Raw genomic sequence first — 12,866 nt, forward strand, 5'->3', positions numbered from 1 at the left:
TAAATTTTGATAGGTTTTATAAAAATTTATTAAAATTTAAATATATTTAATTAAAATTTTATAAAATTCTTTTAAAATATGATGATATTTAAAAAATTTTTAATTTTAAAAAATAATAAATTTTAAAAAATTAAAAAAAATTTAATAGTAAAACTATAAACATTATAAATATAAAATTCAATAAAATCTTATTAAATTTCTATAAAATTATATAATAATCCATTCAAATTTTTTAAAATTTATAATTTATTTTAAATCAATGGAATTCTAAACTTCTAACACTATTTCTGCTAATTTCTGCTAACTTTGTCATCCTTCCAAAGGCAAAACAGAGAAACAAACTCTCTCTCTCTCTGCGTTAATGGTAAATTTGCCATTTACTTACTCTGGCTCAAATTTCGAATTCAAAACTCAAAATTGCGGTAAACATTTGCAATGGTATAATAGGGGGAACCACAGTCAAATTGTCCATTGAAGCTCTACTCCTACTGGAGGAGTTCATGCTCTTGCCGAGTTCGAATTGCCCTCAATCTCAAAGGTATTATTTATACTATTTCTCTCATTTTCCATTATGTTTTTCTTTTTCTTTTCCTTTTTCCCTCTTAATTTCGTATTTTTGTGTATTTGTAATTAAATTCATCTTTTTGAATTTGTAGGACTTGACTATGAGTATATACCAATCAACGTTGTAAAAGGCGAACAATTCAGTCCAGGTTTCTCTCTTTTGTTGTTCTCTCTCTCTCTCTCTCTCTCTCTCTCTCTCTCTCTAATTCCTTTTTATTCTCCATTGAATTATTTGGCAGAGTTTATGAAGCTGACGCCAATTTTGATTGTATTTATATGGAAAATGTGACACTTTAAATGTGAAAATTTCAAACAAAACAAAGCTGTATGCTGAAAAAAAAGAAAAAAGGTCAAATTGCAACCTAAAAATTAAATTTTGAGGTTATATTTCTGTAAGTTTTGTACATACAGGGGTGTATATGCAAAACACCCCTGGAGTGTTAGTATAATGTTGGGTTTGAATTATTTGGCAGAGTTTAGGAAGTTGAATCCTATTGGTTATGTGCCGGCGCTGGTGGATGGGGACGTAGTAATTTCCGACTCTTTTGCTATATTACTGGTATATTTTATTCCATAACCTTTGGAAACCATGTTGGTTTTTGCATATTTATAATGGACTTTGGTACAAACACTTTATTGTTGATGTTTATGCTTGTAATAAATGTGACAGTATTTGGATGAGAAGTACCCTCAACGTCCTTTGCTGCCTACTGATATTCGTAAAAAAGCCATTAATTACCAGGTATTGCATGCTGCATCTTTCCTGCCTTTTTGCCAAGAAATAGCCACATGTACTTTTTGAAGTCTTTTTACCCTCTATGGATGCACCTGTGTTGCTGTTACTCTATGAACTAGTTTTGAGGTTTTGGGGAAGGCCAAGTTATGCCATCCATTTTATTACTGTTTATCATCAAATTCCTAGCTTCTTATTAAAATTTACCCAAAATGTTCTGTCTGTTACCTTGAATGACACTAGTCTCTGCATTTATTAGCAACTCATTTAAAAAACTGTATTGTAAGTCAATAACATAAAAGATTGTACAAAAATTGTGCTATCTATTACTGCCAAATTTTTCATGATATGTATTTTATAAAATAAGTAAAAATTTTAACACATGCACAAAAAGTATATTATTGGATAATAACGACTGTTATGACATTGATGAGGAAGAAAGACAACATACAGTTAAACTTTCAACTATTGTAGCAGTTTTCAATCTTTGCATATCCTGTGGAGAAACCATTAGTAGTGACTTTAACTTTGCATGTCATGATTGAAAATTGGTATTGTTGGCTTGGTCCCAAAATTAAAATTTGTTCTGTTCCTAACCTATACAATCTTGTATGGAAAGAATTCATATAACTTTATTGAACAGCATAACTAATTTTGAGAGCCTTGAAACAATTGCTAGGCAGACTGCGACATGTATGACATATATGGTAGCTCTACTACTACTGTCTTAGTGCAGAAGTAACGTGCATGTATATTGGTTATCAACTAATACTGTTGTCCTTTGTTTCATGGTAGATGTCATGTTTGAAAAAATGATGTACTAGATGTAGTTTTATTATCCATCTTTGAGAATTTGTTATTCTTGATCTAGATATAATACTATGTTACATGACTTTTATATGTGCTACACTATGTTTTTTTAGTTTTACCAATAATGTTTTTACCATGTGCTATTATTATGTTTCATATATTTACACTAATAGGTGTTCTTCTATGACCTTATATGCAGGCTGCAAATATCGTTTCCTCAAGCATACAACCTCTTCAAAATATGACAATACTGGTCATTATTCTGATTGGCTTATTGTGATCAAACACACACACACACTTGCTAGTTTAAATTACGTTTAGAGGGCTTTTTCCCACTGTATATTGATACGTATGTTGTATTGTTGTTTTTCCATTTTCAGAAGTACATTGAAGAAAAAGTTAGTCCAGATGAGAAGCTTCCTTGGGTCCAATGTCATATTGGAAAGGGCTTTGAATGTAAGTATTTTACTCAGACTATGGGTTTGATATACTAATACAAATTTAAATTTTAAAGCAGGTAAAACCAGATTACGTTGTGTTTTTTAATATATTTAATCAAGTTATCATGTCTGTGCACTTTGAAAAAGTTGCCATAATACGATCCTATGAAATTGGATACTTATACCTAATCCTACTTTGATGGCTATCAATTGACCCTAGAAGCGAAACCTAAGATCCCAAGGACTTGTATAACTTGGCTTATAACCATACATAAAATTTAAATTTTTGAATTCCTGTACTACAATCTTGTTATGGTGTCAGCCATCTTCTTAATAAATGGCCAATAAGAAGGCTGCAACTATGTTATTTGATGAGATGCACGGCGGCCTTTTTGTTGCTTAATGAACTAGAATGTTTCATTTCTAATGCCTAATAAAAAGGCTGCAACTATGTTATTTGACGAGATGCAGGGCTGCCTTTTTGTTGCTTAATGAACTAGAATGTTTCATTTCTGTTAGACACCAGGATGCAAACAACAGCGAGGTAAACACCCAAAGAACAAATTCTTACTGGTCTTCACACAATGAAGGATAGGCTTCAATTTTCAATTAAATTATTTGCTTCAGTTGTGTGCCACCTCTATAACCAGAGAATGACAAAATTAAAGGTTCCACTTTGGCTTGATTGTCATAAAAGAAAGGGATATTGGCAGCAAAGCACCCCGAACTTTATCGAGGTTGACACATTACACCCTAAACTTTTTTTTTCTGGCATTTTGCACTCCAAACTTTCTTCTTGCTTGTACCGTTGGTTCATCTATTAAAAATGCATAACGGAATGATCAAGTGCGTTGCACGTGCTCATCAAACGAGGTTAAATTATGTAATTTTACTGTTTTCAATTTAGAAATTAGGGTTCCATTCAAGTTTGGGATTGTTTGATGTTATTGAGAGTGGTGGTTTGGAAGAATAAGAAGAAGAAGAAGAAGGGGGAAAAAAAAAGAGAAGGGATTTTGGGTTTGAAAGAGCACGGGGGAGTGAAAAAGATGAGGAATGGAAGAGAACAGACATGGATGTGGAACGATGAAGAAGAAAAAGAAGAAGAAGAAGAAGAAGAAGGGATTTTCAGATTGAAGTTCTCTCTCTCTTCCCTCTTTCTCTGTCTCTGTCATCTTTTTTTTTTTAGTGTACTCTTTCTTTTACTGTAACTCTCTCTGTCTTTCCCTTTTCCCTTTTCTTTGTATCCTTTTTTTTTTTTTTTTTTTTTTTTTTTCGGTTGGTGTACTCTTTCTCTGGAAATCTCTTTGTCTATCTCCTCTCTTTCTGTCTCTCCTCTTTCTCTGTCTCTGTCCTTTTTTTGTGTGTTCTCTTTTTCTTTGTAAATCTCTCTGTCTGTCTCCTCTCTATCTAACTGATATTTTAAAAAAGCAAAACTCCATTTTAGCAAAGGAGGAGCTTCTTTCTATCGATTGTTTCCAAATAATTTCAGATTTATCTATTTTTTCCATCAAACAACATGTCCTGCATCTTTTTTTTTTTTTTTTTTTTTTCTTTTCTTTTCTCTTTTTTCCCCTTAATTTTTTCCTTCACATTTCCTGAGTTCCAAACAGAGCCTAAAAGTAGTAAAACTACATGATTTACCCTCATTTGATAAGCACATGCAAAGCACCTGAGCATTCCGTTTTACATTTTTAATAGAGAACCAACGGTGCAAGCAAAAAGGAAGTTTGGGGTGCAAAATACCAGGAAAAAAAGTTTAGGGTGCAATGTGTTAACTTCGATAAAGTTCAGGATACTTGGCTGCCAATATTCCTAAAAGAAAAGATGAAGGATGAAGGGGATTATTTTGGCTGCACAATTATTTTCGTAAAATCTCAAATAGTTTTGAGTAAGAGGTTATTTGATGGTAAAAAGACTAAATGGCTGGACCTTTTGAAGTGATAACAATTTTGGAATGAGAAATTTTGTTGGCATGGATAAAATTTGAGTTTGGGACTGTCTAGGTCTGTTAGTATTCTCCTTCAGTATTAAGAAAGGGAAGTAGGGTGGTTTTATGTATTTTCTGATTAATTACTGGTGGCTGGATGGGTTTTCTAGAATAGGACTTTTAGGATTTAGGTTTTTTAATATGTGTTATCTTAAGTTGATATGCACTGTTAGGCCCGCTCCATAAGAGCTTATGCTTATGATAACATTAGGGTTTTGTGAAATCTTCTAAGATGTTTAAAGTGCAAAAAAATTGCTTAGCCGGTGTCAGAGTTATGGTTGTTTTTCTGTGCTTTTAATCATCCTGACCTCTATTTTTGTAATTTTTTCTGTTTTTGACTTGATAAATCTGTATTTTTAAGTTCTGTTAGTATCATGAAAATGATACATGAGAGAAATGAGAAATACTCTATAACCACCTCAAAATTAAAATAACTGTACTGAATAAATTTTTCCTTCTAAGATGAATAAATATAAATGCCTATTAAATTTTAGCAATTGGGTCTATGACTAAAGAGCAGCCATGTCAGTATATAGAAGAGGCAATCAAGGGACTCGTCACTCTTTCTGTACATCACATATCAACTTGAGGACAAACAAACATTAGGTTGTGACACTGGCTTCAGAAACATGAGATCCCAAGTGAGAAAGAACAAAGAAGAGGCTTGGACTAATGAATTATGAGGACTTTAAAAATGAAGCCATAGCTTTACTGGGCCTCTAGGTTTTTCTTTTCCTGGAGTTTCTTTATTTACACCACTCTTAAAAGTACAACATTACGAGTATCAAAATTTGGAACCTTGTAAATCTCCAAATGAAGACATGAAAACTACTTATTAATAATCATCCAAAGCTGGAAAGAATTGGAACATTGAATTTTCAGTTTTGTCTTGTTGCATTCTCTTTAGCTGTTTAGATGTTTAGCAGTTTGGAAACTGGAAAATTTTGACAGCTCAGCTGTTTATGGATGAACCTATGATGTTTTGCATCCAAACTTGATGAAACTACACTACTTTTTTAGTTGATATGTACAAAATCACAACATAAACCAACAAAACTAAGTTTGATTGTGTGGAAAATCTACTGAACATGCATGTATAATTTGATGACTATTCTTCATTTGTTTCAGCACTTGAAAAGCTGCTCCAAGACTATGCTGGAAGATATGCAACTGGGGATGACGTTTTTCTGGTTTGGAAATTTATTTATCTAATATAATTAATATGTTTTTTCATGGCCGTTTATGCCAGTTATATATGTGTATGTGATATGCATGCAAACATTTAAATTGGTAGAGTTTGAAGATTTCTGATTGAATCCTTGTAGTAGTGTATAAGGAGTTACAGTCATCCAATCTAAATTGTTGCATATTGAATAAGTCATTCCAGAATCATTCACACAATAAAAGATATTGTTAGATTATTGACGCCTTTTTCTTTGGAAAACAATATGGTTTTTCGTTATTATAGTTATTTTCAATTCAATAATCTGGAATTTCTGCTTTCTTTGTAAAACAATATGAGTTAATGCTAGTTATGTCATATGTGAAGACTAGTTTTTATTTGCCTTTCTACCAAAAAGTAGATGATTCTTTGCAATTGTAACTTCTTCACCTTTTGCACCTCAATAATTTCATATTGCATAGTATCTATAGTTGATCCTATTATACCACTGAAGAAATGTATTTAAAAGATATGTAACTAAATTTTTATTACAGGCCGACTTATTCCTAGCACCCCAGATTTTTACAGCTAAAGGGTTCAATGTTGACATGGTACCACTTCTCATAATTACTATTTTTTCCAATTTATGTATAATAACTTTTAAAATTGTGTATGTGTCCTGCAGTGTTTTTCTTTTTTATGCTGTGTTTTAGCAGCTGCAACATTTACCTTTAACTAGCTATATCTGTCTGGCTGCAATTCCTCCGACACCCGGATATGACTTTATGGTTGCCCTTCAGTGCAACAGATTCTCAGTCCAGCAGTGAGATATAATCATACCGCTGATAAGAGTTTTAGAGACGATAAATTACATAACCATAAGTTTTAAGTAGAAAAATACCCACAACCCATAGCCATTATCCATAACCATCAGCTTTTAAAGTTGCGTATGTGTCCTGCAGTGTTTTTCTTTTTTATGCTGTGTTTTAGTAGCTGAAACATTTACTTTTAATTAGCTATATCTGTCTGTATGAATGCTAACTGCAATTCCTCCGACACCCGGATATGACTTCATGGTTGCCCTTCAGTCCAGCAGGAGATCTAATCATACTGCTGATAAGAGTTTTAGAGATGATAAATTACATAACTCTTAAGTTTTAAGTAGAAAAATATCCACAACCCATAGCCATGATCCATAACCATCTGTATGGCCAAAATAGAATCGCTCTCCACCTCACCACCATAAATCCCTGCTTGAATACAAAACAATATTGCTTCCTTGATAACTTGCAACTCTGTTGGTCAAAGGGGTACACATGAAATATTGGATTCGCAAGAGCTGCCATTGACTTGCCATCAGTTGGGTTTTAACACACTTATTTAATTTTGAGCATGAATGGTTTGTTTATTTGGCATGGGCAGTGTGGAATAGACATGATGCTATAGTGCATGGACATGTCCAAATGGCCGATAGGTTTCTGCTTGACAAAGTTGCATGTTTGCATGTGGAGTTTTTGGATGCAAATCCCCCATCACCAATGGAACATGTTGAGTGGAAGGATTGCAAGTGGGTTGAACCAGTGAATGGACGTTATAAAATTAATGCTGATGGAGCTTTGACGGAAGAGGATGGTGTAAAAGGGGTGGGTGTGGTTATTAGGAATGCCGATGGCAAGTAAATGGTAGCTCTTGTGAATCTGATATTTCAGGTGTGTACCCCATTGATAACCAAGTTGCGAACTATCAGGGGAGCATTATTGTTTTGTATTCAAGCTGGGATTTATGGTTGTGAGGTGGAGAGTGATTCTATTTTGCCTGTACAGATGGTTATGGGTGATGGCTGTGGGTGTGGGAGTGAACTGTATTTAGTGGAAGATATCAAACGTTTGTTGGCTAGTTTTTGTTAATTTTACATGTACTTGTGTCCACAGAGAAGCAAATTGAGTTGTTCATGGGCTTGCTTGTTGTGCTCTTCCTTACGAATCTTTTGAATCATGGATGGAGGATGGGCCTGACTGGCTCTAGCTGCTATCCCGTTAGAGTTGTATAATTTGGTTGTTTCTTAATGAAGATGTTGTTATATATATATATATATATATATATCAAACTTCCAACAATTCCCACTAAAGCAAGAACATATTGTGGAGTCCCATCTCAGAACATTAACAATAAATATTCTCCTTGACTTTGTGAAAATAGCACCAATTTGAATTTTGACTTTTAGACTTGGCACAGGTTGGTATGACAACCTGTTTGCTTATCTTATCATCTCTAATGAAGTAAAAGTTTACTTCAATGTGCTTGATCCTCTAAGGGATCACTGGACTACCAGCAATATGTATCAAAACTTGATTACTAAAACTACACATAAAAATAGATTTGTCAAGACAAATTCCTAGCTGCTATAGCCTTTTATGAGTTTTTTAACCGTAGAAGCTCACACACAGTGTTACACATTTCCTGATGTTCCAGTAGACCTTGCTAGAGCATTCTGTTGTTACTGTTTTAAATAATCATATTTCCACATGTGAACGCAGAAGACCCAGTAGTAGATTCTTTGTAGTAAAACCTTCCCAGTCAGCATTGACGGTAGCCCTCAAAACCTAACAAAATTGAAATCCATGTTTAAGACAGCTCTGAAACCTAGAGTCCCCCTTCTAGTTCTAAATTTGGGAGAATTCTGCATATTGCTTTACAATTAATTTGTCTTGGGATTGGGGCAGGTGATTAGGGTTGAGGCAAGAGTTCTGGCAGGGTGTTTGTGGTTGTTTAGGGGCTGGGGCTGATTGCTTGAGAAGGCTTCAGAAGTTTGTTAGGACATGGCAGCAAGGCTGAAGATTATTAGAGAAAGTGCTCTGATACAATGTTGAAGTGTTATAGAATAAAGAAGGAAAAGATGGAATAAAGAGACCTCATCTTGATGCAGGATTAAAAATAAATAAAATAAAATAAAATACATACGTTTTATTATTTTAAACATAGCAATACAAAAACCCTTCTAGCATTCTCCCTCAAGCTGCGGCAAGGGGTTCCATATATGTCGCAGACCTTTCTTGAAGGATTAGAAGTTGAAAATTCCACATCCTGAAGGCCTTATTGGACGTCTTCAATTTGATCTTCTGACTTGACGTATCAAGTAATTGATATGTTTCTCAATGTCAGTAAACTATGAGAATGACCATACAGATTTTCATTTGAGAACAAACAACTGACTATTTCATATGTGTAGGACTGATGAAATTTAGAAAGAAAAGAAAAAAATATGTTTTATTATTTTAAACATAGCAATACAAAAACCCTTTTAGCACTCTCCCTCAAGCTGCGGCAGGGTGGTCCATATATGTCGCAGACCTTTCTTGAAAGATAAGAAGTTGAAAATTCCACATCCTGAAGGCCTTATTGGATGTCTTCAATTTGATCTTCTGACTTGACGTATCGAGTTATAGCATAACCACACTCCAGTCTCTCCCTCAGTAGCAGGAAGAATCAGAAACAATAAGCACCATTTTTTCAAGTAAGGGTTGTAATAGTTCACAACCATACTAATAGAACATAAAATCTTTATCAAGTGGCAGTAGAAGATTACTAACAGCTGGTGGTTTTAGTGGAATATATGATTAACATGATGATGGCAGGAGGTAGCAGTGGACAGCTCATATCAGAATGCACAGTTAGTAAGTTGGAAGCAGGCATTTAGCAGACAGTAGCTCTGAGTAGTTGAAAATTCTTCTTTTTGGTAGGCAGCAGTACATTACACAATTCTTGACCATCAAGATTACAAGGAGAAACTCAAATAGCCACAGATTTAGATGATTGAGTATGGTGGCTCATGGCTGTACGAGAAGCAACAAATAGAGGAATCTAGTGATCTTCAGGTGTGCAGGAAAGTAGAACAGTTGCAAGAAACATATGAGCTAGGGTAAGTTGCTGCAGATGGACAATTGTAGAAACCAGGTAACTTTCTGCAGTGGAGATAACATGGAAGTAGGTTTTAGCATCAGTATAGGATGTTGGGATTAATTTAAGGATGCTGCAGGTTCGTAAGCCACTGAAACTTGTAGAAATTTGGTGCTTTTGTTGCAGGGTGCCACAGGATTAGTTTAGATTTAGGGTATTATTGCAGGCAATGATTCTTTTAAACTGGAGGATTTCCTGAATAGTTGTTTTTTTGACACTGCACTCTTGGGTAGAAAAAACAATCACAAAACACAAAATAATTTCACCATACCAGTAGTAAGAAGATACTGATATAGGTCCGTATTTTCTTTTTTTTCTTTTTTTCTGTTTTTTTTTTCTATAATTAGTTCCTTAAAATTTTATTTTCAGTTCACATTACAAAACTTTTAGTCGTTCATTTACTTAGGGATGGAGAATGCGCCACAACTGAAGAATAATGCCAATAAACAGTATCAATCATTATATGGGCACAGGGCAATTTCTGTCACTGAATCTGCAAGAAGAATATGGAAGCGCTGAAAAGCACTCTTTAAGTGGTTATCTAAATATATTTTCCATGTGTTTCCTATAAGATTTGTCAAAAGCGTATATTTTTAGTTGCAAACAGAGTTATTTTTCCTTTTCCTCTTTCTTTTTTGGTCATCTGGGCTTTTATCAGTTCTCCTCTGGTAATTTCTGATATATCCACTTCAGACCTGAGCCATTAAACCAAAGATTTCGTAATTAAGCTTTTCCATCTTCTTAATCCTGTGCTTGGTCTATCTTGTACTTCAGACGGTCTCAAATATATGTAACCTTGAGCATCAATTTACCATCAGAATGTCAATGGTCAGTGATATACTTCATAGGTTCAGGATCTGCATGGAAAACTATTTGGATCACCAAAGAACTTGTCCCATCCATGTGTCTTTTGGTAACATGTTCATTTTTTATTTTTGGTTTTTAATTTTTTCTACTTGATATTGTGTAGTTTTCTTACTTCAAATATTAGTTAATGATAGTTAGAGTTTGTTAGGCATCTCAATTAACTACAACCTTAAAAGGGGGGGGGGGGGGGGGGGGACACCAAATGAAACACAATTTGATTTTTGGTTTTTATTTTTTTTTATTTATGTTTTGGTTTTCCTTTCCATCAATAACTTTTTAAGATGTCTGACAAACTCTAACTACCAATAACACTAACAAACATTTGAAGTACGCAAATTAGACATGATTAAGTAGAGAAACCTAAAATAAAAAGCCAATGATTAACAAACAATGCTGTAGTTATTATTTAAAATGTTCCCTCTAAGAGGGAATGAGAAACATGAAAGGAATTCAGGGAATTCGACAAGTTGCTGGATACCTCTAAGTCACAGTCTAAGGCAAGCACTGAGAAATTTTATCTTTTAAGGGTTTGGGATGAGTTATTACTGAGTAATTAGTAATTTTAGTAATTTTTTAGAGGAAAGAAAGAGAAGGAGTCAGAGTCTTACATATTTATAGTAACAGGACCGAGAAAGTTACAAAAATGCCCTTTAAATATGATCTAGGCTTAATCTTACAAGAAACCCTTTCCTTACAAGGAAAAATAATAATAATAAAAGACTGTAATCTCGAGTTGAAGGGCCTCATAGATTTATAGTTATAGGTCTTGCGACAAATTTATAGTAGTAACCTCATTAGTATAATTTATTTATCTTTTGGTCAACAACCTCATGAATATAATCTAAAACATAGTAACTTCAGCACTAGTAACAGTTCCATATTCATAATTCTTTCTCTTTTGTTTCTTTGATGTAGTGTTTTTGAAATTACAGACACAGACACACATGCAAACCTTTTCTCTGTCTAATTGTGAAATAGTAGTCTAAAGTGCACTTGTCCATCTCTATCTATCTGTTGACAAATTTCTTCTTTCTTGATGTTTTCTGCAGAATCAGTTCCCTCTTTTGTCCAGGTTGGATGAGGCTTACAGTCAGCTACCAGCATTCCATGATGCTATGCCAGAAAAGCAGCCCGATGCTCCTTCCTCAAGCACAAGTTAAACAAATGGGTTGAGCAGGTACATCGAAACATGCAGAGACCTACTATTCTCTGTATTAGACCAAATAAAATGCAGAATAATACATTTCAAAGCAAAATCTCTCTTCCAGTTTTCATAATTTGTCTAGTACCATTGAAGTTCAGATGCACTATTCGTGGAGCTTTTATGTTGATTGGTGTAAGAAATCTGATAGAAGACATTACTACCGTTCTGATAATTATCAGATCTCCACTTACAGTCTTAAGCAGCATTGCCTCTTCTGATGTTTGAGGTAAAGCATCTAGAAGTGTACTTTGTAATAAAAAATCATCCTACTTAAGAAACTGGAGGAGAATAATGTTTAAAGCACTACATGTTAAAACTTGGTACAAATAGATGGTTTGGATTGTCTGTGAAACGAGTGGTTAGGTGTTCTTGCATAATACATTACTGATGTTTTTTAAATATTTTGTTGGAAATAATGGAAAATTCTAATTTTCATCATCATCATCATTATATTATTATTATTAATCTGCATTTATTTATAAATTATATTTATATATATATATATATATATTTGGATATCGGATGTCAACCTACTCATATTTTGGTTTTGAGAATGTGTTTTGATGTAAAAGTTGCTATTTTCTCTCATTATTTCTACTCTCTTTAGATAATGGTACCATAGAGTTTAAGATGTTAAGTGTTTTTGCACTACCCTTTGCTTGAAAGGGAACTAGACAGGAGCTTCGCGTTTGTTTATCGGGTAGCCCTTGTTTGATACTGTTTATGTTTGTATATTTATTTATTATTATTATTTAGTTTGAGATCGAACATGCATAATTAATGAAAGAAAATTTTTTTTTTTAATCAAAATTAGCTTCATTCTCTAAACAATTTTAAACGATTTTCTTCTTTTCGTTGAAAATTTGGAACCATTTTCAATTTTGTGATTGTGTTTTTTTTCTGTTTAATTTAGAAGCTAACTTTGTTAAGTTTGTAGCAGGTAAAAAGTCTTAACCATCAAGCACCAGATAATTATACACAACTATGCCTCTGAAACATTGTAAATGGTAATTACCACTGGTGTTTATAATCATACTGGATTCAATGTTTGATCTAGTATAAAGAAACATACATTAAATTTTGTGTTGGTGTTATTTACTCACGTACAGGTTTCATGGGTATAGAAATCAATACCAAGACAT

General features: G+C 33.6%; 1 protein-coding gene across 6 annotated transcripts; it reads left to right on the forward strand.

The window, feature by feature from the left end:
* The first annotated feature begins 224 nt into the window (after positions 1–224).
* Positions 225–12,189, forward strand: LOC107425635 (glutathione S-transferase zeta class). 6 transcript variants are annotated; one of them, XR_007242676.2, is made up of 11 exons: positions 225–364; positions 448–538; positions 657–713; positions 1,038–1,123; positions 1,235–1,306; positions 2,307–2,360; positions 2,488–2,563; positions 5,663–5,724; positions 6,251–6,307; positions 10,060–10,566; positions 11,570–12,189. XR_007242676.2 is itself a non-coding variant. In XM_048479826.2 (11 exons), the coding sequence occupies exons 1-10, from the start codon at positions 362–364 to the stop codon at positions 11,678–11,680; spliced, it is 669 nt and encodes a 222-aa protein (XP_048335783.2). In that variant the 5' UTR covers positions 225–361; the 3' UTR covers positions 11,681–11,697; positions 11,823–12,189. The 6 variants fall into 6 exon arrangements, 5 of the variants coding, with proteins under 5 accessions (XP_048335783.2, XP_048335782.2, XP_060675140.1 ...); XM_048479826.2 differs by lacking the exon at positions 10,060–10,566 and having other exon boundaries at positions 11,570–11,697; positions 11,823–12,189; XM_048479825.2 differs by lacking the exon at positions 10,060–10,566.
* Positions 12,190–12,866: the final 677 nt, after the last annotated feature.

The sequence above is a fragment of the Ziziphus jujuba genome, chromosome 7 (genome assembly GCF_031755915.1).
Source record: "Ziziphus jujuba cultivar Dongzao chromosome 7, ASM3175591v1".
NCBI lineage: Eukaryota > Viridiplantae > Streptophyta > Magnoliopsida > Rosales > Rhamnaceae > Ziziphus > Ziziphus jujuba.